The sequence below is a fragment of the Triturus cristatus genome, chromosome 11 (genome assembly GCF_964204655.1).
Source record: "Triturus cristatus chromosome 11, aTriCri1.1, whole genome shotgun sequence".
Lineage (NCBI taxonomy): Eukaryota > Metazoa > Chordata > Amphibia > Caudata > Salamandridae > Triturus > Triturus cristatus.
In genome coordinates this window covers 507265276-507289802 of record NC_140594.1, presented here as the reverse complement: position 1 = coordinate 507289802, position 24527 = coordinate 507265276, and the positions used below count along the sequence as shown (strand labels likewise).

The window sequence follows — 24527 nt, the reverse complement described above, 5'->3', positions numbered from 1 at the left end:
TTCTGTCTCGGTTGAATAAAAGTAATTTACACAGCAAAACATCAATTTGTTGATACTTGTGAACAAATGTTGTCTTATTAATTTTTTTATTTAGGTGGTGGCCTGTCTGATCAGCAATGCTGATTTTGGAAATATTGCATAAGAGTTTGTTTTTTCTATTCTGATTTGCTCTTCTTTAAATTACCTTCGTACACTATACATTGGTAAAGGGTGTCCTTCCATGTTATTTTCCCATGACCAGTTAAGTGGGAATTGCTGATAATATATAGTGCCACCAGTCCACAGAAACAGCCTTACCTGAGTGACAGACAGCAGGTCTGCCAAGTTTGTGGTCCAGTGGGATGGGCACATCCATCTTGTATACTAAGATCATATCAAACTAAAATTGTTTTTATTTAAAAAAAAATAACCTTTGATTATTGCAATCAGCTTGGCCAGGTTATGTTTCAACCTTTTTTTGTAAAGTATTTCCGGTTTAAGGATTTATGATATAAACTTCCCTGTCATATTATTCATCAGTTTAAATTCAAATTAAGCTTGTGCAGCATTAACGTTGGAACAATCTCAGTGCTGGCTGTGTGCCCTCTGAACCCAAACCAATTAAATACCCTGTACAGCTTCCTATGCTTTTGTGTGAGACTAGTTTTATTTGCCAATAAGCTTGGCAATCAGAGACCTATGGAAAACTCCTTTGAAACATGACTGTTGTCTTTATATATAGATTTCTCCTTGACTCATAAATGCGACCTAGTCTGGGAAGAGACCAAACGTTTGCCAAGCACAACTGCCTCATTTTGCTTCATGAGGTAGCTTTTTCAGCAACAGGTCACTCCTAAAAGGAGGCGCTACACTTCATAATCCCGTTCATTTATGAAATTTAATGCACTTCTGATTTAAGGTACAATCCATGACCGAAGCAGAAGCGTCCCGTGCAGGTAAGAACGGTGGTGCAGGGTGGGGAGGAAGTCGACAGACAACAACGGGGCAAAAATTAATTAAAAAAAATAAAAAATACTTACCTTGCACTTGCCACATCGCCAACTCAGCATGCTGCACGCACAAGGCTAGTGTTTTTTAATCATTTCATTTTCCCTCAACGTCGTCTTTCAACTCCCTACCCACCCGCTCCACTGCTCTTACATGCATGGGCCGCTCCTGGACAGAAGTAAAGTCTTTTACATCTTTCCACAGGGCGGATGGTAACCTAGCCACTTTTGAGCAATTTTGTAAGATAAGACGTGGAACAGTTGTCCTCCATATTCACATGTGACATTTAAAGAATAAAATACAATTCACAGACGTTTTTCAGCAAGCCAACATACATAGTACCACGTATCTGGGCAGGCTGCTTCAACTATCAGTAACTAAAGCATTTACAAATTTCCTATACATACATAGATTAAACATTGCACATTCATTTTACCTCTGGCGTATGAACAATCGCAGACTGGTTCCTCGTTTTTTGTTCAAATCCTGGGTTGTTTACACCTGCCACAGTATTTGGTGGACAGCTGAAAAAACATAAGAGTTTATCTTCATTCTGATGAAGTTGTGTTGTACAGTTTTAAAGGCTATTAACTCTAGTTGATTTTTTCATTAAAATTATGGTGAAGACTCCGTAAACCTTCCAACACTTAATCCCAACATAAAAACTATAGGCAACAAAGAAGTGTGCAATGACGGGCTATAAAACTATTTCATTTTATGACCGTGTCCCTTTTTGATTGTAACCATTTCCTACACTCTTTCGGATGAGTCTGAATTATTCTCAAAGCTAATCAATTGCTCCTCCTATCAACAATAGTGTTTGGTACATGCCCTCCACAATCAAGGTGGGTAATAGTGATCATAGTAAATGCCTGTCCTACTAGGTGCAGTGGTTACCAGTGTACAATAACTACATTGGTGCCGATACCGATCCTGGAGAAATTTTCCCCGTACGAATCGTGTCCGGATTTTTTTCCGTACGAATCGTATAAGTACCGTACAAACTGGCAAGTACGATTCGGATGGGAAAAAATACATACGAATCGCATTGGGAAAATTCCCCGACACGTCCTCGGGTCGGAAAATGTGTCCGACACATCCTCGGACGATTTACCCTACGAATCGGAAAAATGAAGTCCGACCGCGCAAGTACGATCCGTCCCGTCCTTCCAATTTTACAACCGTATGGGAAATACACCGTACGGACCGAACTGCAATAGCAACCATGGAGACATGTGCCCGCATACGCGCCGAACCCCCCCCCAGACCCCACGGATGTACGTGCCGAACCCCCACCCTTGTATATACACCCGTGTATGTACGAGTCGAACCCCCACCCGTGTATGTACGAGTCGAACCCCCACCCGTGTATGTACGGTGTGTACCCCCAGCACTGTATGTACGTGCCGTACCCCCACCTGTGTATGTACACCCGGGTGGGGGTACGACTTGTACATACACGGGTGTACATACACGGGTGGGGTTTTGACTCGTACATACACGGGTGTACATACACGGGTGGGAGTACGACTCGTACATACATGGGTGTACATACATGGGTGGGGGTACGACTCATACATACACGGGTGGGGGTACGACTCGTACATACACGGGTGGGGGTACGACTTGTACATACACGGGTGTACATACACGGGTGGGGGTACGACTCGTACATACACGGGTGTACATACACGGGTGGGGGTTTGACTCGTACATACACGGGTGGGGGTACGACTCGTACATACACGGGTGTACATACACGGGTGGGGGTTCGCCTCGTACATACACAGGTGTACATACAAAGGTGGGGGTACGGCACGTACATCCGCGGGGTCTGGGGGGGGGGGGGGTTCGGCACGTACCGGGCCCCCAATTCCGCTCGCATCACGCCGTACTTCGCTTTTCCGGCACTTTTTGGGTGCCGTAAAAATATTGCCGTCCGGACTGGTGTCGGTTCGAATCGTACTTCCTTGTTCGTGAAACGTAGCCTGACTGCGTCCCAACGTCACGTCGGCGCTTTCCCGGATCACATTTGTATGTACATTTTCGTCGGTCGGTGTTTTTTACGATTCGTACGGAAATGGTGTTTCCGTGCGAATCGTACTTCCATGTTTGTAATGTTTTTTACCGGGTACGAGTCGGACGGAGAAAACCCTCCGACCGACGGTTCGTACCCGGTTTTTCCAGGATCGGATTCGGCACCATTATGTTGATTTCCACACCTTGGAATTTTGGAAATAGTCCAAGTATTTCCTATGTTCTGAGATGGGCAGACTTTGAATGCAGTGCGTTTGCCAGCAACAGGATTGACATGTCACAAATTTTGCAGTCAAACCCTCTGTTGTGCAGTATTGCCAAACAAGGTGGCATAGCAATTTAGATTCAAATTAGCATTTCAACCAGAATTTGTGTTTGTTTGTAAGGTGTAATGAGGGTCATTTCATTATTATATGTGCTTGAGGCATGTTATCTCTTCAGGGAGACAAGGGAGATTATACTCTAGGAAAGGAAACCATTGTATGCCGCCCAGCAGTATTCACTCGTACTACAAAAAAATAATTTTGAAAACCTTTTCCCGAACTTTAAGGAATTTAATTAGAATGTGGCACCCCATCACTATTAGTATTTGAATTGAGGCTACCTCACAGCATGAACATTGTGCAGCGTGACTTGGTCATGTGGGACAACTGCACAACCAGAGATTGGCTATGGTGACATATGTGAATACCACCAAAATGTGTACCTGTGATTTTAACTACAAACAAGGAGATAAAGTTTCCTCATTAGATTACTGTGGGCAGCAAATTAGTTGGGGATACTAAAAAACTTTGAATTACTCTCCAAAAAACACTTTTAAGAAAGACCCGGTATATATGGTTTAATTGTGGACAATATCAAAAACAAAAGGGGGGAGAGTAGAGGTAGGTTGAAGTAGGGACCTGTCCTCCATGGTACAATATAAATAATCAAGAGAGGTACCCTTAAAAAGGGAAGGGGGATTTTTAATACCTTGTATAAGACACAAAAGGAAAAGATTTTTTTTTTCTTTTCATAAAACCCTCACCCACTCGGGTTTCCACCAGGACGCCCCATAAGTAGAGGCGTCCTGCCAGTCTTAGGACACACGCGGAGTTATGCTGCAATAACAGTAAGCTTGTTCTATCGCTTTTTTCATTCGGTCATAAATATAGGGTTTGACTACAGGCCTCCCTCCTCATACTCACCGATGGACTCAAGGGGCCCAATGGTGGTCGCATTTTAAGTATGAAACTATCTTTAACACGTATATGCTGGTGACATTATATTAGATGTTGTGTGTGCGTACTGTCTTGTGTGTCTTATTTCCACAGGTTCACGCACCTTTTTTGTGGCATAGTTTAATCATTTATTGCACCACCATGGAATCACCGCGACTTATGGAAAACAATATAGACCATACGGTCGTGTTTTTTAACCTCTTTTACCTTTAAATCCTTGCAGGTCTTTTTGAAATTTAACACAGGCTAATTAGGTACTGTATAGTTATTTTGACTTTATCTTTATAAATTCTTTATAATAATTGTGTTGATTGTGACACCTGAAGTGGGAACATAATTTTTCCTTCTAGGTCCTGACGAAATGCCTTGGGGAGACGCATGAAACTAATTGAACATAAAGGGAAACAATAGGTACTGATGCCTAGGGTTTTCCCCACACGTCCCCAGATTTTAGCATACCTTCTTTGGGGTAGGAAATATTTTAGTTTTGGACCCACAAATTTGGTATTTTTAACCTTTTTTTTACTTCTGCTAAAAACCCACTCCCTTCGAATTTATCATAGGTAGATAGGTGTACAGGGACCCCCCTACTATATTTAACACTTTAGTGCTCCCGTATATCCGTTGGTAGCATCACACCCCTGTCTGTAGAGGACAAGGATAGACCAAATGATGTAGCATGTCACCAAGGGGAAACCCGGGTGGGTGAGGGTTTTGTGTCTTCTTCAAGGTATTAAAAATCCCCCTCTCCTTTTTGAGGGTACCTCTTGATTATTTAAATGTGGACAAACCAAAATATGTTGACGTTCATTATAACATGAAGCATTTGACCTTCCATAAACGTATTTAGGGTTTAACGGGCATTATCATTACAATAAGCATCAAAATGTTAATATTAATTGTCATAATGATTAAACTAACCTTGAAGAATTGCCAGAAATAAACATATAATGCATCATCCCTACATCTCCGCTCTAGTCCAATAGTTTATATTTCAAATTGATTTCTCAATAGGTGGCAGCAAAGAAAGGGACAGAGGCCTTATTGGTTGATGATGTGCAAAGAGCAAAAAATGAAAATAACCAACGTGGGCAAACCTCCAAAGTGAGAGTCACAGTAAAACACTACGATGATAAATATGGAACTGCACTGTAGAATGACCATGCACTAAAGAGTACAGATATCATCATAGTTGGTCAACCATCCTCATGTTGAATTTTTGTCCCTTTCTAATCCGCGTAACAAGGAAAGTTAGATTTACCTCTGTGATTTGGTCTTGAAAGTTCCACGGTACCACAAAAGCACAAGGATGGCGATAATGGTGATAGCAAGGATAAGAACAACGACAATGATGATGATGATGTCTGGAAGTGTTAAATAACAGATTTTTAGGCTATGAAGTTATTCACGGTTCCTTAACATGAATACAAACATGCATATTGCCTTCTTTGACAGGATACCCTACTGTTTTACATGTAAGTCTGCACTCCTTGCATGAAAGCCAGTCTTTAATTTCCTCATTACAGGTGACTTGTGACATTTCTAGCCACCTCTAATAAAGAAATGTCATAGCTGCTCAACTGTAATAACATACTACAGGGGAGTTCTGGCTTCATAATGCCAGCGGCTAGAGGCATCAAGCAATGGGAAAGACAGGACATGGAGCATAGAAGAAACTGCAGCTCAAACTGTGAAAATTTAACTTGCTTTTCCTTCTTCTGCCCTCTTTTTCTAGATGAACAGTGGTCACCAAAACATAGATATTTAAGGAAATGTGTATTTTTCACACTTTATGTAATAATGGGGTAAAATCTGTATGCATTTTTCTACACATTTTGAGTTACAGCATTTTTCTAAAATCTGATTTCTATTAAAGTAATTTGAGTATACTTTTCCAACAAATATCTAACTGTGTTTGCTGTTTATTTTTATTACATATTCTACTTTTATACTTTGTCTGCAAACATCCGATCTCTTTCATATTAAAGAGCAGCACTCTGAGGATTTTAATGGTTTGTGGAAAGGGTGCTGGTGTAGCTATGTCTCAAAATTAATAAAAGTACCCCCTACCATACATTATCAAGATATTGCAACTCACTGGGTTCCATGACCTTACAAAGGAACATGGCTGTTGGAAATGACCCTTTCTGCAGAGTCAACCCAAACTGTTTGCCTCCATCTGGTTTTTTTTGGCTGTAGAACTCTGGGCACTTTACCACTGCTAACCATTACTAAAGTGTATATTATCTACTTAAAACACGGTAACATTGGCTTATCCACAATTTGCATTTTTAATTTACCTATAATTCCCTAGCAAAGTGCATTATATGTGCCCATGGCCTGTAAAATTGAATGCTACTGGTGGGCCTGTAGCACTGATAGATTCACCCACTCAGCAGCTCCTTTAACATGGCTCAGGCTTGCCTCTGCAGTGCCGGTGTGTGCAGTTTAAACTGCCAGTAGGACCTGGCAAGTTAACCTACTTGCCAGGCCTAAATCTTTCCTTTCTTTACATATCAGTCACCCCTAATGTAGGCCCTAGCGGTCCTATGGACAGGGTTGCAATGTATTTAATAGGTAGGACATGTACTATGAGTTTACCATGTTCTGGTATGTGAACAAATGCTAACTTTGTTTTTCACTATTGCCAGGCCTAGCTCTGCCATAGGTTGACAATGGGATTGAATTAAAACATCTTTTAAGTGTAATTTCCAATTGAGAAAAGGTAGGGATTTGGAGTTTGGTGTCTCTGGATTCACAGTTTAAATGTGGAAATCGCTCGACGCGTATCTGGACTCCTATGAACCCCCGTGAGACCACTCGGGGGAGTCGGCTTTTCACAAAACGTTACAAACCCAGACTAGGCCCACCGATATAGAACACTTCTTGTAACCTACCTCCACCCTTTCTTTCCTATTCTCTCTCTTTCTATCACCCTGACCTTAATCTCCTAGTAAGTCAATGTAAAGGGGTGCAGCTAAACACATATACCAATTACCTGTAGCTACGGCAACACCAACCATGCTTGGCAGTTACCTCGTAACGGAAATGCTAATTTACTTGTCTGTAAAAAATAATAAAATACTTCACAGCTTATAGTGAAGTCGGAGTTTAAATTTTGAGTATGAAAATGCCACATTTAGAAAATTGGCATTTTATTAATTTAAACATTCTGTGCCTCTGCCTGTCTCTGAACACATGTCTGGCTTGGGTGACAGCAGGGCTTTGTGCATTCCCTCTAGACAGTCACACAAAGCTGGCTGGGGTGTGACCTTTGCATCCTGATGACCCATGAGCAGGCTGATGGGCCTTCCGGAGATAAATTGGGAGGGAGGCATACGATATCTGCAGTAAGTTTGGAGCCAGGGAAGTAAAGACAGGGACCCTTGTGACCTTGGAAGGCCTCTTTGGGGTGTCCTCCACTTCAAAGGCACATTTGGGTATAAGTACTGAAACCCTGACACCACCAAATAAATTATTTGCTGGAACCATGGACATTCTGCCTGGAAGAAGAGCTGCTATGCTGTAAGAAGGACTACCACTTTGTTACTTGCACTGCTGTGTTAGCCTGCTGGTTGATGTGCTGTATGAGGGACTACCACTTTGCTACCTGCTCTCCTGTGCTGGACTGCTACTCCTTGCCTGGAAGTGACAGGGACTGGACCTGCTCTGTACATCCTTGAACACAAATTTCTCCAAGGGCTTATTGGCTTGCCTCCTGTTCTCCGAAGTCACAGGGTCACAAAATATTTCTTGCAACTCTGCTGGTGGACTCTGCCATCTATGAGCCCAATGCTTTCTGAGGTGCCCCCTCCAGTTCTAGACAACCAGAAGTGGCTTTTGCAGCTGTTGTTGGCAAGAATTGGAGCAGTAATACCTTTGTGCCAATCGGAACCGACACAGTTCTGTCCGACGCAGTTCCGATTTGACAATGACGTGGGTCTTGGCTGTGAGGTTCGATGACTACGCATTAGCGCTCCAAAGATGCCGCTGTGAGCTCGACTCAGACACAGTGCTGCCCCATTGACACCGACTGCGAGGCTCGACTTTGACCCATCGACCCGACTGTGGGAATCAGAACTGACGCAGGGAGACCTTGATGCTTGCTCCTTACAAGGTACTTTTTCAGAGTGCTCTGCCTGGTCCTGTAGCTGACTAGCCCTCTTTCGTGGTCGCCTGAACTTTGGATTCACCCCAGTAACATTTTAGCGCTATTGACTTCTAAGCAATGTTTTCGGATTTAATCATTAAAAATTCATATCGCAACTTTTACTGATTGGAGTTTTGTTATTTTGGTCTTGATGTACTCGGATAAATAGTCTCTATTGTTCTAATCTGGTGTGGAGTCTTTTTTAGGTGGTTTTCATTGTGATACTGTTGAACAAATACTTTACACTTTGCCTCTAAAGTTAAGCCCGACAGCTTGGTGTCAAGCGACTAGAGGGTGAGCACAGGTTAAATTAGGGTGTGTAACCGACTGAACCTGACTAGGATTTTGGCTCATGCTTGGACAGGGTGTATACTCTGCTAAACAGAACTCTCAGTTTCTATTAGTAACTTTATCTAGTTTTCGTACTTAACTACAGTTTTCGTATTTGGAAACAGGTCTAATAGTCTTGTTTAAAAAGAAATGAAAACTAGTAACTTTACCTAGTTTTCGGATTGTACTTTTTTAAAATTGGATTAGGGAGACATATCGACAAGCTAGTTAATTAATTTAAATGTAGTTGTAAGAAGCAAGATTAGTATAAAAACCCCTATACATAACAGTTGTATTGAGTCAAAACAATACAGGAAAGGAGCAACAAAGATGTGCAGGTTTTCGAAAAAACTTGACATAGTGTGTTGGTCTTTACTTACTTGTTCCGGAAGTGCTGTCACAGTTGGGCGGCGCCCAACCTTCCTCACATTGACAAAGCAGTTCATGGTCACATACCTAAAGAAACAACATTGCAGGTTAGTTTTGTATCATTCTTCGAATCCAGAACTTGCTTTCTTGGTGTCCACCCAGCCCATTGTTATCAGCATTATATCCAGTCAGTCTTGGCTTTTCAGCCAATTGTACTTTGATGCTCAAACTCGTGGTTTCCGTTTTTCATTATCAATAGGGCCACACAAAGTGCTGAAAAACTATTTACCCTTTTGAGTTATGTAAGATTTTTTGGTTTACATAGTTCCCGATTATTGGCTTTGAGGTAGCTTGCAATTTCTTGCTTTATCTTCCCGTACGCCCACGTTTGTTTTCCACTTCATTGAAATAAAATATGCCCCAAATAAGAAAACAAACCTTTTTTCCACGCTTTCTCATCGCTGATTCTCCAAATATGTGGAAGGGAGCTTGAAGAACAGCACTTAATACACATGTGCCTATCTTGCATTGCTCTTCCTGTTTAGTGACCCGGCTCTCGCGGGGTAGCGGTAAAGCAAATTACACTTGTGAACCATGTGGTGAAAATTCACTGTTGCCTTTATTCTCTAAGACAGCGGCCCTCTGTGCATTGTAAAATATACCTTAAATGAAGAAGATGCAGAGACATCCCAAAACCTTCTGGAATTTGCTAAAGACGAGGTGCAGACACTTCATCAGACCTATTACAGCAAAGGCCTGTCCACAGTGAACTAAAGTTATGCCACCACATGGTCAGTGATTTGCTGCTTTGCATAGCTATTGCATGACAACAGTGAGCAAGGGTCTTAAACAGATTGTCTTGATATAATTTAGTTCTGCGTGTCATATTTGTCTGATATAACTATCGTTTCATTCCTTTCGCTCATCAAGAGCATCCATAATGAATTATACGGCACTCCATATGTCCTCAGTTCTATACTGTAAACTTCATCGATTGCTAGCAATTGAATGCACAACTTAAATATTTTTTCTAAGCAGTAAACACGCCCCAGAAGCCCAAATAGGTGCATTTGCTTTTTCTTTTTTTGAAGAAACAAATGGGACTAACGATACAATAAATTCACAGTATTCCTGTAATATGGATGAGGAAAAAACCTATATATATTTGTAGCATTTTAACTAAGCGCATTTATTTAGCAAGCAGTACAATTCAAACTGAAATGTTGCATGGAAGAAACATTACCTGTGCATAGTTAGTCGAGTTAGTGAGATGGTGAGCTTTTGAGAGATGGCTCTTGGAAGGTGGTATGCGAGCGTAAACACCAAAGGCGAGGATCATCTTTGTACGTACCTCCAGCCAGGGCAACGGGAAGTACGTGCCAATGGAGGATCACATTATGTAACAGTTTTGGACTAAATTATGCAGCTAGTAAATGCAAATTGTGTGGCATAATTCAGCACATTCTGAGAGAATATTATTAAACTATTATGTAATTCTAAAACTTACTAACACTGTAAGGAAAATGCTTTTACCACATTAGTACCACTTTATCCCCCAAATAGAGCAATAGAGGGGAGAGGATGTGGTCCGTCGGCTGCGCTGCCGCCTCTGGTGCAGGAAACCAGGGTTCGAGCCTCGAGGTCGCGTCCACATCCTGTGATTCTGGGCAAATCTCTTAATCTCCCCGTGCCTGAATGTGTAATGTAAATACGGTGCTATGTAAAGCGCTCCAATACCTTCGGGTCCAGTTCGCGCCAGGGCCGGACTGGCCGTAGCGGGCACCGGGCAATCCCCTGGTGCGCCGCATGGGTTAGGGCCGGTTTTGGGCCCCAGGGGGCCGTTTTTGTTACAGGGCCGTTTTTGCACCATAGCTGTAACGAATTCGGCCAAAAACCGGCCCTGGCAAAGAGCTCAGCGGCACCCCAGCCCCCTCCCTCCCCCCCCCCCCCAGGGGTGAGGGCCTGCCAAGCACTTTGCCAGGGCTGGTTTTGGTTCCCAGTCCGGCCCTGGTTCGCGCTATGTAAATATGCAACAAAAAAAATAAACCAGCATATGAAATGTGACAAATTAACCTCGCAAACGGTGGTACTACTGCGTGGCACCACTTGTGGCACTGTTTTCTGTAACTTTCGATTCATGCACCTAATTGTTTTGGTAACTTTTTCAAATTATGCCACAGATGGGGGGTTATGTGACAAGTGTAGAAAATTATTGAATGAAAAACGTCATGGGTGCACGACTGTTTAATTCCCTTGGTCCTACCTATAGCTAGTAAAGCACAAAGGCTTAAAAATACACATTTACTGAGTTTGAGAGCTAAATGAGGCAGCACTCACCTATATTCTTTGAGTAGCAGAAGATAACAGGTGACAATTTATGGTGTTTTTATAGGACCTTGTCCTAATGAGAAATGGTACCTATAACATGGACTATGTTATTAAATATAAATAAAATAGTGAGAATGACAATAGTAGCATGTTCCACTGAAGAGTTTCTAAAAGATGAAAGGCCCGTACCTGGGTATAAGCATAGGCCATTTGCGTGATGCAGTAACATAGTGACTAGATGATGAGGGGTTCCTTCCTGGTGGCATATAGTGGCATTTGAGAAGGTAGTGAGGGAAGTGAGCCAACTTGATGGTACGAGGGTGTGATAAAGCATGCCTATAGAGATTATATAAAGTTCCAGTTGGGAAAATGTAAGACCTTGTACAGTTAGAGAAAGAATTTTGGGGAAAGGCTCAGGAGTAGACTATTGCAGTAGACCAGTTTGCCAGGTGCCCAGGAGTTTGTCACTCTTGTAACTGCTCTGACTGAGATACATGGGTGAGAGGCTCACATATCACTACCCACACTGCAATGGCTGTGGAATCTATGAAGAGTTTTGATCATATGAAGGGACACTGTACACCCCCATTGTTTTCCACAGGAAAAATATAAGTCAAGGTGTTTGCAAGAAAGCGAATTCAGTCATTTCGAAAAATAGGTCCTCCTGTGTGTCAGTGAATGCAGTAGTAAGAAGGAAAGTTGCAATAAAAAGCAACAAATCCAAGCACTCAAGATAAAAGTAGGCCGCACCCTCAGCTATGCTGAAACAACATTTCCTTAGGAGTCCTGTGTTTGCTCCATCGCTGGAAGATGTTTGGCAACTGAAATAGGATCCCAAGAGTATATAGAGAATAACAGATATATAGGCCCCTTTAAAACTAGAACTACATTTTCATCACTAGCAAGGAGTGTGGGGCTGTTGGGAAAATATCACATTGGTACTCAATGCTTATTGTAAACTATTATATTTCTGCTCATTGTAAGGCACTTCGAACTCCTACCAAACGAATACACACAATGTACAAAAAACACACATAGTGGTAAATAAAATGCCAGAAAGTGATTGTCACATCGTTTAGGATGTACTGAATTCATGATTCTACAATAATTGGGTAATCTTCTAGAGTCTCCTGAATTGGGTTTCTCAGCCAAGATCCATGGAGTTAATGTACGTGACTAAGAAGTAGACGTTTATGAACTTCCTCTTAAACTTCAAGGGTTGACATACTTCATTTATGGGCATTTGTTGTGGGATTGTTTTATTTAGAGAATCATTAGTAAATCTCACAGATGATGCACAAGAGTTTATAAAATAAGCGAAATGAGAAATAGTTTAACTAAGCCATCAAAAGTACACCAATTGCTTTAAATAAAATATTGCACAGATTAGAAGGATAAACTGTATGTCTTCGAGGGACTGATGAGTTAATGAAGGTGGTTTGAGGATGTTCAGTGAGAGGAAGGGGTAGGTGATGAGGAGAGTGAAGATTAGAGATGCACGAACGGCTGTGTGCGCGTCAATAAGGGCTTTTGTAAGGATAACTAGACAACGTTCATTTCACGTAATAACCAGAGGATATCCTAAAGGTTGTTACAAATGAAGGGAAAGTACAGATAATTGTAGGAAATCCAAGTAGAAAATCAGATGATGAGCCCCCCTCAGAGAAGCTACTATGCAGACCAAGCCATCTACAAACTCCACAGGATACAGTGGACAGACACAGAGCATAAGACATCAATAAAATACACATATTCAGAGGATGACAGAACTTCGTTTACAATGTAGTAATTCTTTAAAAAGCAAGTATGCGGGGTATATGAGAGCAAAAGTCTGCAATGGTCAAGATTGGTTGCCAGCCTCAACTCCATAATGCCAAATACTCTTATGTACTCTGACCATGAAAACAAGGTCAATGCCTCAGTCTTTCAGTCAGAACAACAAGAGAGTGAAGTGAAGTGAGACTTTGGAACCCCACCAGAGATAAGCGTCACCTTTTCTTTGCTAAGAGGAACCACTGGAATATATTTTCGGGGGAATATTAATCAGTTATTAAGATACGGGTCCAAAGCCCACGTGCCCTCAAACACTTCTTATAATAAGGTCCTGGATCTTACCGCATGTCCACTGCATTTACTCGAGCAGTTGGCTGATCTGTATACACTTTCCATGTTGAGACATCTTCCAGAGCTGCACACCTATAGTAAAAATTACAGAGAAGATCAATAAATAAACCATTCCACTTAAACACTGCAAAGGTGTGTGTACAAAGTATCAACTAAAAACATGATATAGAAACATTCACATTGTAATTTACTTTTGGCGTTCAACTAATCATAAAAAAAATGTAAATGTCATATTTAAATAAAAATGTAATAATTTAAGGCTTGGGTGAAGATGGCTCCTGACCAGGGCTGTGCTTCCCTTTTTCTGGTCTTAGCTGTGTGAGGGAAGTTCAGGGTAAAAGAGATGCTGCTCTTGAAGCCATGTCAAGATATAATCAACTGTCTTTTTCAAACTTAAAACATCAGCAAGACCGAATTCACTTCGAGCCTTTACCTCATGTTATTGAATGTAATGAAGCATACACTGGTAATGTTCTAATACTCATTTTAGCAAGAGGAAGCTAAATTTAGGTCAAAATGCCATTCAAAATGTTATGAGCGGTATTAATATACTGTATTAATTTACTCTGCTATTGCACAATGCAAATAATGGGAAGGATATGGACTAATAGGTCATAGATAAATTATAAAAATGTGCTGGTATGCAGGCTGTTGACAGCTCTGCTCCTGGCCGCAATCCCTACGGGTTACTATATACTTCAGACCAACAGGCCCCCTGGGAAATCGGGCGGAGGTGTGGCTGCCATTATCCATCATCAACTTAGATTTACTGCCTTAACCCTTACTAGCATACCCTCTGTTGAAAGCCTCATCTTAAAATTCGAGTCTCCCCATTTCCCTTTCATCTGCGCCCTTTTTTACAGACCCCCCCCAAGCCATGCCCTCCTTTTCTCAGCTGATTGGTGAGCTCCTTTCTGAGTTAGTCATTAATAATGCGAAAATCATTATTATAGGTGGTTTTAACTATTGGCCCTCGGACCCCAAAGAAAACACGAGTTCTTTGGAATTTACTGACCTCCTCACTGGCCTAAATTGCACCCAGCATGTCCATACTGCTACCCATGTCAGGGGTCACATATTGGATCAGATATGGACTGCCAACCTGACTATTTCTTCCCCTTCTGTTTCCCCTTGTCCCTGGTCTGATCACCATATCATTTATTTCTCTCTGGATCGCTCCCACCCCCCTAAACCCCTGACTATGGCCAAATCTTGGGCCAGAAACTGGAATCGGGCTAATAAGGACGAGTTTCATTCCATACTCTCTGGTTCTATCCCTGCTGAAATGGACTGCCTTGATAAACAGGTGGCCGCTTTTAAATACTGGTTTGATTCTGCCAGCAATATTGTTGCTCCTTTTAAATTATCCACACTTAGGCGCCCTTACGATGCCCAACGCTGGTTCTCCAATGAATTAAAATTAAAGAAACTAGCGCTCAGACCGGCGGAACGCAATTGGAGGCGTAATTACTCCCTGGAAAAAAGAGCTATATACTCCAGGCTTTTAAATGACTACAAAAAGTCCATAATTCAGGCCAAATCCACTTACTTTTCCTTGAAAATTACCAACTCTGCATCCAAAGCCAAAGATATATTTGTCATCGTGGAAGAACTATCTTTGCCTGATAGAGTAACAGTCAAACCCCTTCCAACCCAACAGCTATGTGATGCTCTGAATGATTATTTCTTGCAGAAAATCATTACCATTAAAAGTAGCATCCCCCCGTCTGTCGCACCTGTAACTCCGATGACCTCGTTTCAGAACCTGCAAGTACTCAAATACCTTTGATCTCGAAGGAGGAATTTCTTACACTTGTAAAGAAAGTTGGTTCTGGTTCCCCTACTGATCCTTGTCCCTCTCGTCTCCTTCAAGAGGCATTTTCTATATGCCCTGATCCCCCCTTAGCACTTCGACGATTCCCAGAAACTGGGCTTAGTTCCAGATTCTTTTAAAGCTGCCGTAGTCGTCCCTATTCTGAAAAAACCCAATGCTGATCCCTCCAATCTTACCAACTATCGTCCCATCTCCCTTCTTCCGTATCTCAGCAAGATCTTAGAAGCCCATGTTACCAAATGTCTTAGTTCTTTCATTGAACTCTCGTCCTTTCTTGACCCTCAACAGGCTGGCTTCAGACCAGCTCATTCTTCCGAGCTGGTCCTACTTGCTGTCATGAATGAACTCAGAAAGGGGGCCGACAATAACCTTTCTCAGGCCCTTATCCTTCTGGATCTTTCAGCCGCATTCGACACGGTCGATCATAATCTTCTGATCGACCGTGTCAGGGATGCTGGCATTCATGGAACAGCTTTAAAATGGATTTCCTCCTTTCTTGAAAACCGCTCTCAGGCTGTTCGCCTTGACACCTTTTCTGCCAGGAGGGTCAGCCTGACTTGCGGTGTTCCCCAAGGTTCCTCTCTCTCCCCTCTTCTTTTTAATTTGTATATGTTTCCTTTGATCCGCTCTCTTCCTCACTTTGAAGTGGCCACTTTTAATTACGTGGACGATCTCCAACTAGTGTTTAAAATTGACTCTTCTACCACGTCTGCTTCTAGGTTCCAGGCTAGTTTACGTTTTATCAGTAACTGGATGAACGCCAGTCAACTTAAACTCAACCCTGATAAAACCGAGCTGGTTCTGACTGGCGGCACCTCCAATCCCTGGAACAACAATTTCTGGCCTCCTATGTTAGGCAATCCCCCCCACCCCTCTGACTCTGTGAAAAGCCTCAGAGTTATAATCAGCAAAGACCTGACTATGAAAGCTCAGATCAATGCTGTGGTTTCATCCTGTTTTTTCCATCTTCGAAGAATCCGCAAGATCTCGAGATTTTTAACTACCGAAGCTCTCACTCTGGCTCTCATGGCTATAGTCATCTCTCAAATTGACTATGCCAATTTGCTGTACGCCGGCATTCCGGCTTATCAGCTTTGTCGTTTACAATTGGTTCAGAATCAAGCAGCCAGACTTATTTTCCAACAACCCAGACATCAACATGTCCGCCCCCTGCTGAAGAACCTTCACTGGCTCCCAGTAGCTAAGCGTTGTATTTTCAAAATCGGCTGCACCATTTTCAAGGCTCTAGCAGGCCTTGGCCCTGTCTTTATTTCATCCTTGGTTCTCCGCTACACACCCTCACGCGCTCTCCGTTCTTCTCACTCCAATTTTCTTGTCATCCCCCCCTTTAAACGGAAAAAACATTATGGCCTCAGTTTCTCTTTCCTGGCTCCCCAGTTCTGGAACTCTTTACCTCTTCTGCTTCGACTTGAAACCTCTCTCTCTCAGTTTAGAACTTCCCTTAAAACTCTTCTATTTACACAGGCTTTTCTGTAATTATCTGGTTCATTCTCTCCTGCTGTATCTTACCCTATAGCGCCATGAAACCGTTTGGTGTACGAGCGCTTTACAAAAACTTTTAACATAACAAGGTGAAATATTGAATACCACCTGTGCTGACTGCTCTGAGTGTGGACAGGTTTCACAGCCCCAGAGTGTAGAATCATAGAGCGACCCGCTCTCTTTGCATGAAGTGGATTTCAAGACTCATCAGTATGTACCTGGGAGCTAGGATCCAACAGCACAGATAATATAGAAATATAAAATGGTGAAAGTAAGGGACGGACAGGACATTCAGATCTAGGGCAGAGATTAGACTAAACGATAACAGAAGAACATTAGTTCCAAAGCACACTCATAAGTGCTTGATGAAGTAACCTGGAAACTTTGCCAGAAAGAAAGCATAAGAATGCAGCTGCATTCTACACCAGCCACATTACCGCTTCATCGGTCTCACTCGTCATGTCGCTAGGGCAAGCGTCTTTTCAAAAGGTGGAAGATTTTAAATCTTTTTCCTCAAACTTTAGTTCAAATCCCTAAATTGTTAAGAATTTTACATAATATTTTTCATTTAGAAGATGAGCCTGAATGGGAGAGATCCACCTTACCCTTGTGACCAAAGGAAATAACTGGTAGCAATATATTTGCTTCTTAGGCACTCAAAGCAACGCAGAAGCAAATTGCAAACAAAGTCGCCAACAAGTTGGATAGTTTTGCAGATGACTGCAATGGTCTGTTACATTACACTTAGCCCATAAAAATCCACCTAAGTAGTTCTGCATCATGCATCAGTGATACAGGGGCATAAGAACATCTTAAACTTGTATCAATTTAGCAGAGTTAGGGCATATTTAAGGTTCTAGTCTGGTATACATTTAACAGTCACGTTAGGGGAATCCTCTATGGTTACAATAGTTCGATATTAACTGAAATATTTTAACTCACCGAATCAGCTCCACATTTTGTTCCATTTTGGACCATCCCAAAGTTTTCCACGTATCCAGCTGTGGGGATGATAACTTTGCAAACAGATCCTACTGTGAGCGTACCAGCAAATACCGAAGGTGTGTTGGATCCACCCTTGCAGAATAACTTTCCACACTTAATATCCCTGTGTACAGAGAATAAAAAAAGAAAAAAAAAATCACAATAGCAATTACAAACATAGGTATGAAATGTAATGAGCAATTCTTTGAAAATCAAGCCTTAATCAATCATCGATGACTCCTCATATGATCCGGAGCCGTCTTCTTTCCCCCCCTCTCCCCCGAAGCCTCTTGAGACCCTCACGAGTGAGTAGCGCGCTATATAAACCCCCTGAGTGATTGGATTGATATGCTTTTGAATATAGGAATTATCAGCAGCCATTTGTCGTATTAATAGACCTCTACTTGTCTTCTAGAATGTGGGCTAGAAGGGTTATGAACACGCGCGTATTTCCCATTCAGTAGCTTGTGAGCCTGGCCTGTGCTTCCAGTTGTCTTATGGCACCAAATGAATCTGATAAATATTTAAGAAAAATCCACGACTGTGGTGCTCATTTCTGTACATAATTACATCCCTCAGGTTCTCGAAATATGAAAAAATGAAATATAGTACTGTAACAAACGCAGGCAAATCCAAGAGCTGCTGGGAAGTTAGATCAATTGCCCTACTCTGAGACTCGCAATCTATGGTCACCCTTTAACATAGTCCATGAAGTTACAAATATTGTCATCAGCAGATCTATAAAATAAAATAATGGGGGGGTGAGGAGGAGACAGTGAGGCAGAAGCACCTCCCCAGCAGTGAGGCTTGCTCCGCCATTCCATTGAAAGATAATCTTCCGCTACAACGTACACTTGATGATGTCATTGCCGGCATTTTGCCTGTGTGCGTCAGTGGATGGCAGTAGCATAGTAACAGTAGTCTCTTTTAGTAGCTTTGCAAGAGGGAAGAGGGCTACATATACAGCCACCATTGCCGCTACAGCCACCACTCCAGCTGCATGGGCAGAAGGGAAGGTGAAGGACCACGTGGAGGAAGAGAGGTGAACTGCAGCAATGTGGCTTAAATGCTAGAGCCGGTAGACTTTGAGGTAGGGGACCAGGTTCGAGTCAGGCCGGAGACTCAAGCCTCCTGTGATATTGGGCAAATCACGTAATCTCCCCGTGCCTAAAAATGAATGTGTTCATCTGGAATGCCAACTGGTGCTCATGAAAAGCGCTATGATACCTTCAGGTCGAGTTTGCGCTATATAAAACTGAGGAAAAAAAGTAGAAAAGTCACAGCAACAGAGCAAGATCATCTCCCCATGTGTGGCACTTGGTGCACCTCTACGGTGCTACTCAAAAGCCTCTACCTCAAGGATGTGAAGCACAGTGCCAGGATTTTGAAAGGTCCTGGACCGGTTTGCATTTCACGTGGGAACATGTTTTTTTGGAGACAGGAGAGATCACATACTCCTACAACCACAACCTTATCCGGCTGTCCAGCTTACTAGCCCTCACCCTATCAGTCATTCATCCCCTTAAGCAGGATCTGATAATAATGTTTATTTCCATGAGAGATGAATGTTCAATATTAAATCTCAGCAATTCTGCTGATTATTCTAAATGTTCCAGCAATATGGCACAATGTGTTTCAGGAGGTCCATTCAGCCCACATTGTGAAAGTATCAAAGTTCTATACCTACTTCATAGTTACAAGGTGCCCAAACATGTGATCCAAGTGTGCTGAGCGACAAATTCAGCAGAAGACTGAGCACGCGTTAATGCTTTTTACCTGTAAACACATTTTTGAGACCTGGACAGAAGAAGCCTAAGTAGGTGGCTTTCAAGTCGTGTTTCAAAGGGGAGGGGTAAATTGATTCAGAGGAAGAGCAGCAGCTACCCATTAGTCTGGAATTTAGCAATGATGTGTCCTTCATGGCACCCCAATGTACACAATTCTGGATTGCTAGTTAAAACTTCAATCCTCTGCCAAAGCTAATTGTTGAAAGAGGGTAAAGGCACACTTCCCTATGTGCTCCTCATCTACCCCCGCTCGAACAGGAATAACCGGATGCTTGTATGCCTGCTAAAAAGAAATATGTTAGTTTGTTGTGAGAAGCCAGGAGGTGTCACATGTTAGGCGGGGTGTGGGGTCTCATTCTGCTACAACTAACTGGAGAACTAAAGCCACATTATTTTCAATGCCCAGGGGGAGTAATGAGGGAGTGTCCTTGATTTTTGCACCCCTAGGGCATTGTAGTATTAGAGAAGGAGCTTGAGATGCTGGTTACCCCTTATGTAATGCAGATAGCACCTGCACACAATCACTGGTGCCATCTTAAAAGGGAATTCCCTCATTTGCATGTACAATAGTTTCATAATGATGCTAGATGCCTTTATAAATTAACATTGACTTTGAATATGTGCTGGGCATGGGTGGTGAACTCTGCTCTGTTTGCGGAGTTTGCAGAGTTTCACACTCCACGCTCTGTGGAATTGTGAAATTAGTTTATTCCTCGCTCGTGCTAGCCAACATGAAGTTGGTGAGTGCTAGCAAGGAAAAGCCAACGCTAGACCACCGCCCAGCAAGATTACACAACAAGGACGGTCGCGACCGCCCTCATTGAGAAACCATACGCTTGGGTTGAGGAAACTGACGCTTGAGCAGAAAATCTACTCAAGCGGCAGAAAGAAGCAGCGCCCTGTTGCGCTGCGCATGGTGCCCCTTGCACTGATTTTCCAGCACAGGACAAACACCAAGAACTAAGGATCAGCGCGAACACGGCAACCCAACACACTCCGCCGCTTGCGGAACTCCACATAGAGTGTCAGAGTTTTTTTGTCATTTTGTGGAGTTCCGCATAGCGGAACTCCGCAAACTCCATCCAGGCCTAATAAGTACCAATTACAGAGGTAACTGACATCTCCTATTTTCGGTATAAGAGGCTGGCCTGCATTGCAGTCATTTATTGTCATTGTTTTTAATGTAAAGGATTTTAATCTATACAATAAAATGTCTCCTCATTACTACTACTACCACCACCCATAGTAGGAGCCATTGACCAAACTTTGTTTTCACTGCATACCTTTGCAAACCTGGGTAGATGAAGGAAGTTTGAGAAATAAAGAGATGCCAGACAGCAGACTGTGAAAGCGTTTGTGTGGTCAGTTTCAACACCAATGGCTTCTGGATTGAATTCAAAACAGTCATCCTGATATCTTTATACTATTCCCATTTCGTACTCCCGAATCCCAATTCCACATTTGTCACCCTGTATCCTCAATATATGTGCATGTTGTTTGTAAAAGGCTTTGCCAAAAGCAATAACTCAAATTGAGTGAACTGAACAATTTTTGCATGGCTAACATCATATTTTGTTTACATTCACCAATATTTCACTTTATAAAAACATGAATTACTTAGAACGGACAATGTACTGATAAATTGTTTCTGTTTTTGTTAACAAGTGAAAGGCTGTGTCTAAGTTGATGGGTTTAAGGTTGGATGGGTGGGTCTTATTTGAAATATTTGCATAACTGGGGCATGACATTACTTGATATTTGGAGAAAAATGCCTAAATTCTAAAATATATTTAAAGCGGACGTTTTTGTGATAAATCGTGCTGCATGGGGGTGACTCATCATTATCTCAATGCTGGGGCATTGTAACAATAGATTTCCCACGTAACGACACTTCACACTGACAAAGCCTTTTTATCACTGCTGCTGACAACCCTGCCTGATGCACAGAGGTAGCCTTTGCTGATGATCTTGCATGGGGTGGCCACCAATGTAATCTCTGATGTGGTCACTATTACAACACTAATAATATTAGTAGCTCAGGATGATTTCCACTGAACACAAGTAGCTCTTATACCCGAAAGGTTTAGAGACCCCTGCGTTAGTTACCCCATACACATGATCTCTTACACAGGAAATTATAAGGAGATGGTACCTGCAGGAACATACACAGGGACACACACGCAGACACAAACACCCTGATTTATAGACACACAGACATAGAGACACACCCACAGAAGCACAGACATGCAAATAGACACCCTAACAAGGACACACAAAAGCATTCACCGGATCACAGCCACCAAAATATACAAACAGACTCCTACACATGGGCACCCACACACAACTCTTCCTTCACCTCCCCCAATTTCCCCAAGCATTTAAAAAGCCTGGGACCACTGACCAAGTGGAAGAGTGAGCTGATCCCACATAGGTTTTCAACACTGGAGGGGATGCAGTCAGTCACCTGTGAACATCCTCCAGCATGCCTCTGAACCTGCTAGTCGAACTGCACAGAGACCTAAAGTGTAGGAATTGAGTGGACTGTGACTTGGTAAACAGAGTGATAAGATGGAGGGAATATGGGTTTGGGAAAAAGTATAGAAAAACGAATCAGTGTTAAAATGTGGACCTTCAAATCAGGAGAATTGGGGCCAACTTCAGCACTTGGATTAGCAATGTGAGATTCGGGGAGAGGGGGGGGGGGGGAGGGGGGGGGCGGAATCACTCCAGCTCATTATGCCGTGAAATTGGAAAAGTATGACATGCAATGTCAAAAATGTGTCCATACTTGTAATGTAAATTATAAACAACATACCAACTTCGGATTGCCCTATTCAGTCCCTATCAGCACCAACATTTATCCAAGTAACTACAACGCTGCCTATTATTTAATGTGCCACGTTGTTTCCATATAAAGTATGTCTGGTAGTTGTGCTTCATTTAATAATTAAAAAAAATGTTTTCAAAAAAGGTGAAATTCGGACCCAAAGGCAGAGTGGCCACGAGGATGGCATATCATTTGGAGCACAGAAATCAGGAGGGCGTTGAGACAGAAAAAATATTGATGAGAGTAAGGAGATTAGTAACTTAGAAACCACAGTAGAAGGGCAGGAGTGTTCTTTTTACTCGGAAACTATACAAACCACCCCCATCTTGTGACATGGAATCACCATATTGACACACTCAGTATCCTTAACTGCCAAATTAAAGGCTTTTTTTCTGTACACTTACTTGTCTGGGCAGGCGATGTATTTACCTCCAGAATAGGTGCAGTACCCATAGTAAAGACCTCGTTTGTTTGAACTAAAGCACGACGTTGCATCTTCATCACCACTAGCTGAGAGACAATAATAAAAGCAGAAAAAGTCAAAAGCAAAGAAAAATAGCACTGGCAAAGTCAATAGGTCCGACTTTATTATTATTCTTTTTATTTTATTTTTACAAACGAAAGTGTTTCTTTATAGTTTTGCGAGTTTGTGGAGGCAGATGGATGTGATTGGTTGAAAGGATTGGTGGGAGAGTTGATTGATAATTGCAGGGTAAATAAATAGATGAATTTATGAATGACCCAACGAATGAATGGATGGGTCAGAGCGAGAGTTTGTGAATGGTGGGAAGTTGGAGAGGGTAAGTAGGTGGGTGGTTGTGTGGATGGCTATGTGAATAGATACACGGGTGGATATGGGCAACAGTGAGTAAGTACATCCACAACGGCTACCCTCCAGACACGGCACAGGGGCTAGGTCTCTAGCAGATCAAAGAAAAGCTCCCTAAGGTGCACTTGTGATTAGTTGCTAGGTTTTAAGCGGCAACAAAGCAACATTAAAGGTAATTGAAAGGCATTAAAACTACCAAACCAATTTAGTAAACAGAGGAACAATACTATCAACAAACAATAGTGTGCAGAACTTTTTAACCCCTTGTGTGCCCCGCCCTTTCCCCGCCCTGTGCCAGGCGTTGAATTAGCGGGCGGGGTTCATGATGAGATAGTCTCGTCATGGGCACAGCGCAACCGCGGCCCATGACGAGACCATCTCGTCATGGGCACTCAAGGGGTTAAGATGATTTCACAGATCTAATATTCTATATCAACATGGCACCTTCAAGACATCCATACCACGAGTAAAGCCTTTCTTTGATGCATTCAACATTAGCCTAGATGCGCAACTGTGTCTGTGCAGGAGCGCCAGTGGCAGGGCCGGCTTTGCGCTGGTGGCACCCAGTGTGACAATCTTGGTCTGTCCCCCAGTGGCCTCATCCTCCACGGATTCCCTCACTGCCACCCTCCAATTGTGCCCCTCATCTCTCTAGAGCCCTTCTCTGAAGTCTTTAATTTATTTTATAGCGCTACTCATACCGGTCAGAGCGCTTTACATTCCACACAAATTATACAGAGAAAATGAACCATACTTGTGTAAACCAGTGCATTGGAAATGTTACGTAAGGCAATGAGGAGTACAAGGTGTAGAAGTGACATGTCATACCAGTACGTAGGCATTATATATTAAGAGTACTCGGTCTGGAGAAGCACAGACCTAAGATTTAAAATGGAACACTGCGGTTGGGTTTGGCTTCACGAATAAGAATTTATTTTCACCCAAGCAAACCCTCTTTAGCAATCTTAGGATAATTAAAGACTGGGGGAAAATAACATGCATTTCTATTCTAGATCTTGCAGTTTGGAAGCAACTCTTTAATGGCAGTTCATAGCTCGCTGTGCTGTGTTTGGATTGAGACTTATGAACTGCAAGTATCAAAAGGATCTCGCTCACAAAAGCAGTAAACCACTGAGCTGTCAACATGAACAACAATTCTGTTATTTGCGTTGTACACGTGCTTTTCAGCAAGCACATTAACCCTTTGTGCTACTTTTT

General features: G+C 42.4%; 1 protein-coding gene across 3 annotated transcripts in view; it reads right to left on the bottom strand.

The window, feature by feature from the left end:
* LOC146784493 (zinc metalloproteinase-disintegrin-like VLAIP-B) overlaps positions 1-24527 on the bottom strand; it is a 278449-nt gene that overhangs the window by 88304 nt on the left and 165618 nt on the right. For all 3 annotated transcript variants that reach the window (XM_085633319.1, XM_085633318.1, XM_085633320.1), the window contains exons 15-20: positions 22885-22990; positions 17825-17990; positions 13537-13617; positions 9105-9180; positions 5506-5608; positions 1424-1511 (exon numbers count right to left, since the gene is read on the bottom strand). In XM_085633319.1, coding sequence (XP_085489445.1) covers positions 1424-1511; positions 5506-5608; positions 9105-9180; positions 13537-13617; positions 17825-17990; positions 22885-22990 — 620 coding nt within the window. The remainder of the gene's footprint in view (positions 1-1423; positions 1512-5505; positions 5609-9104; positions 9181-13536; positions 13618-17824; positions 17991-22884; positions 22991-24527) is intronic.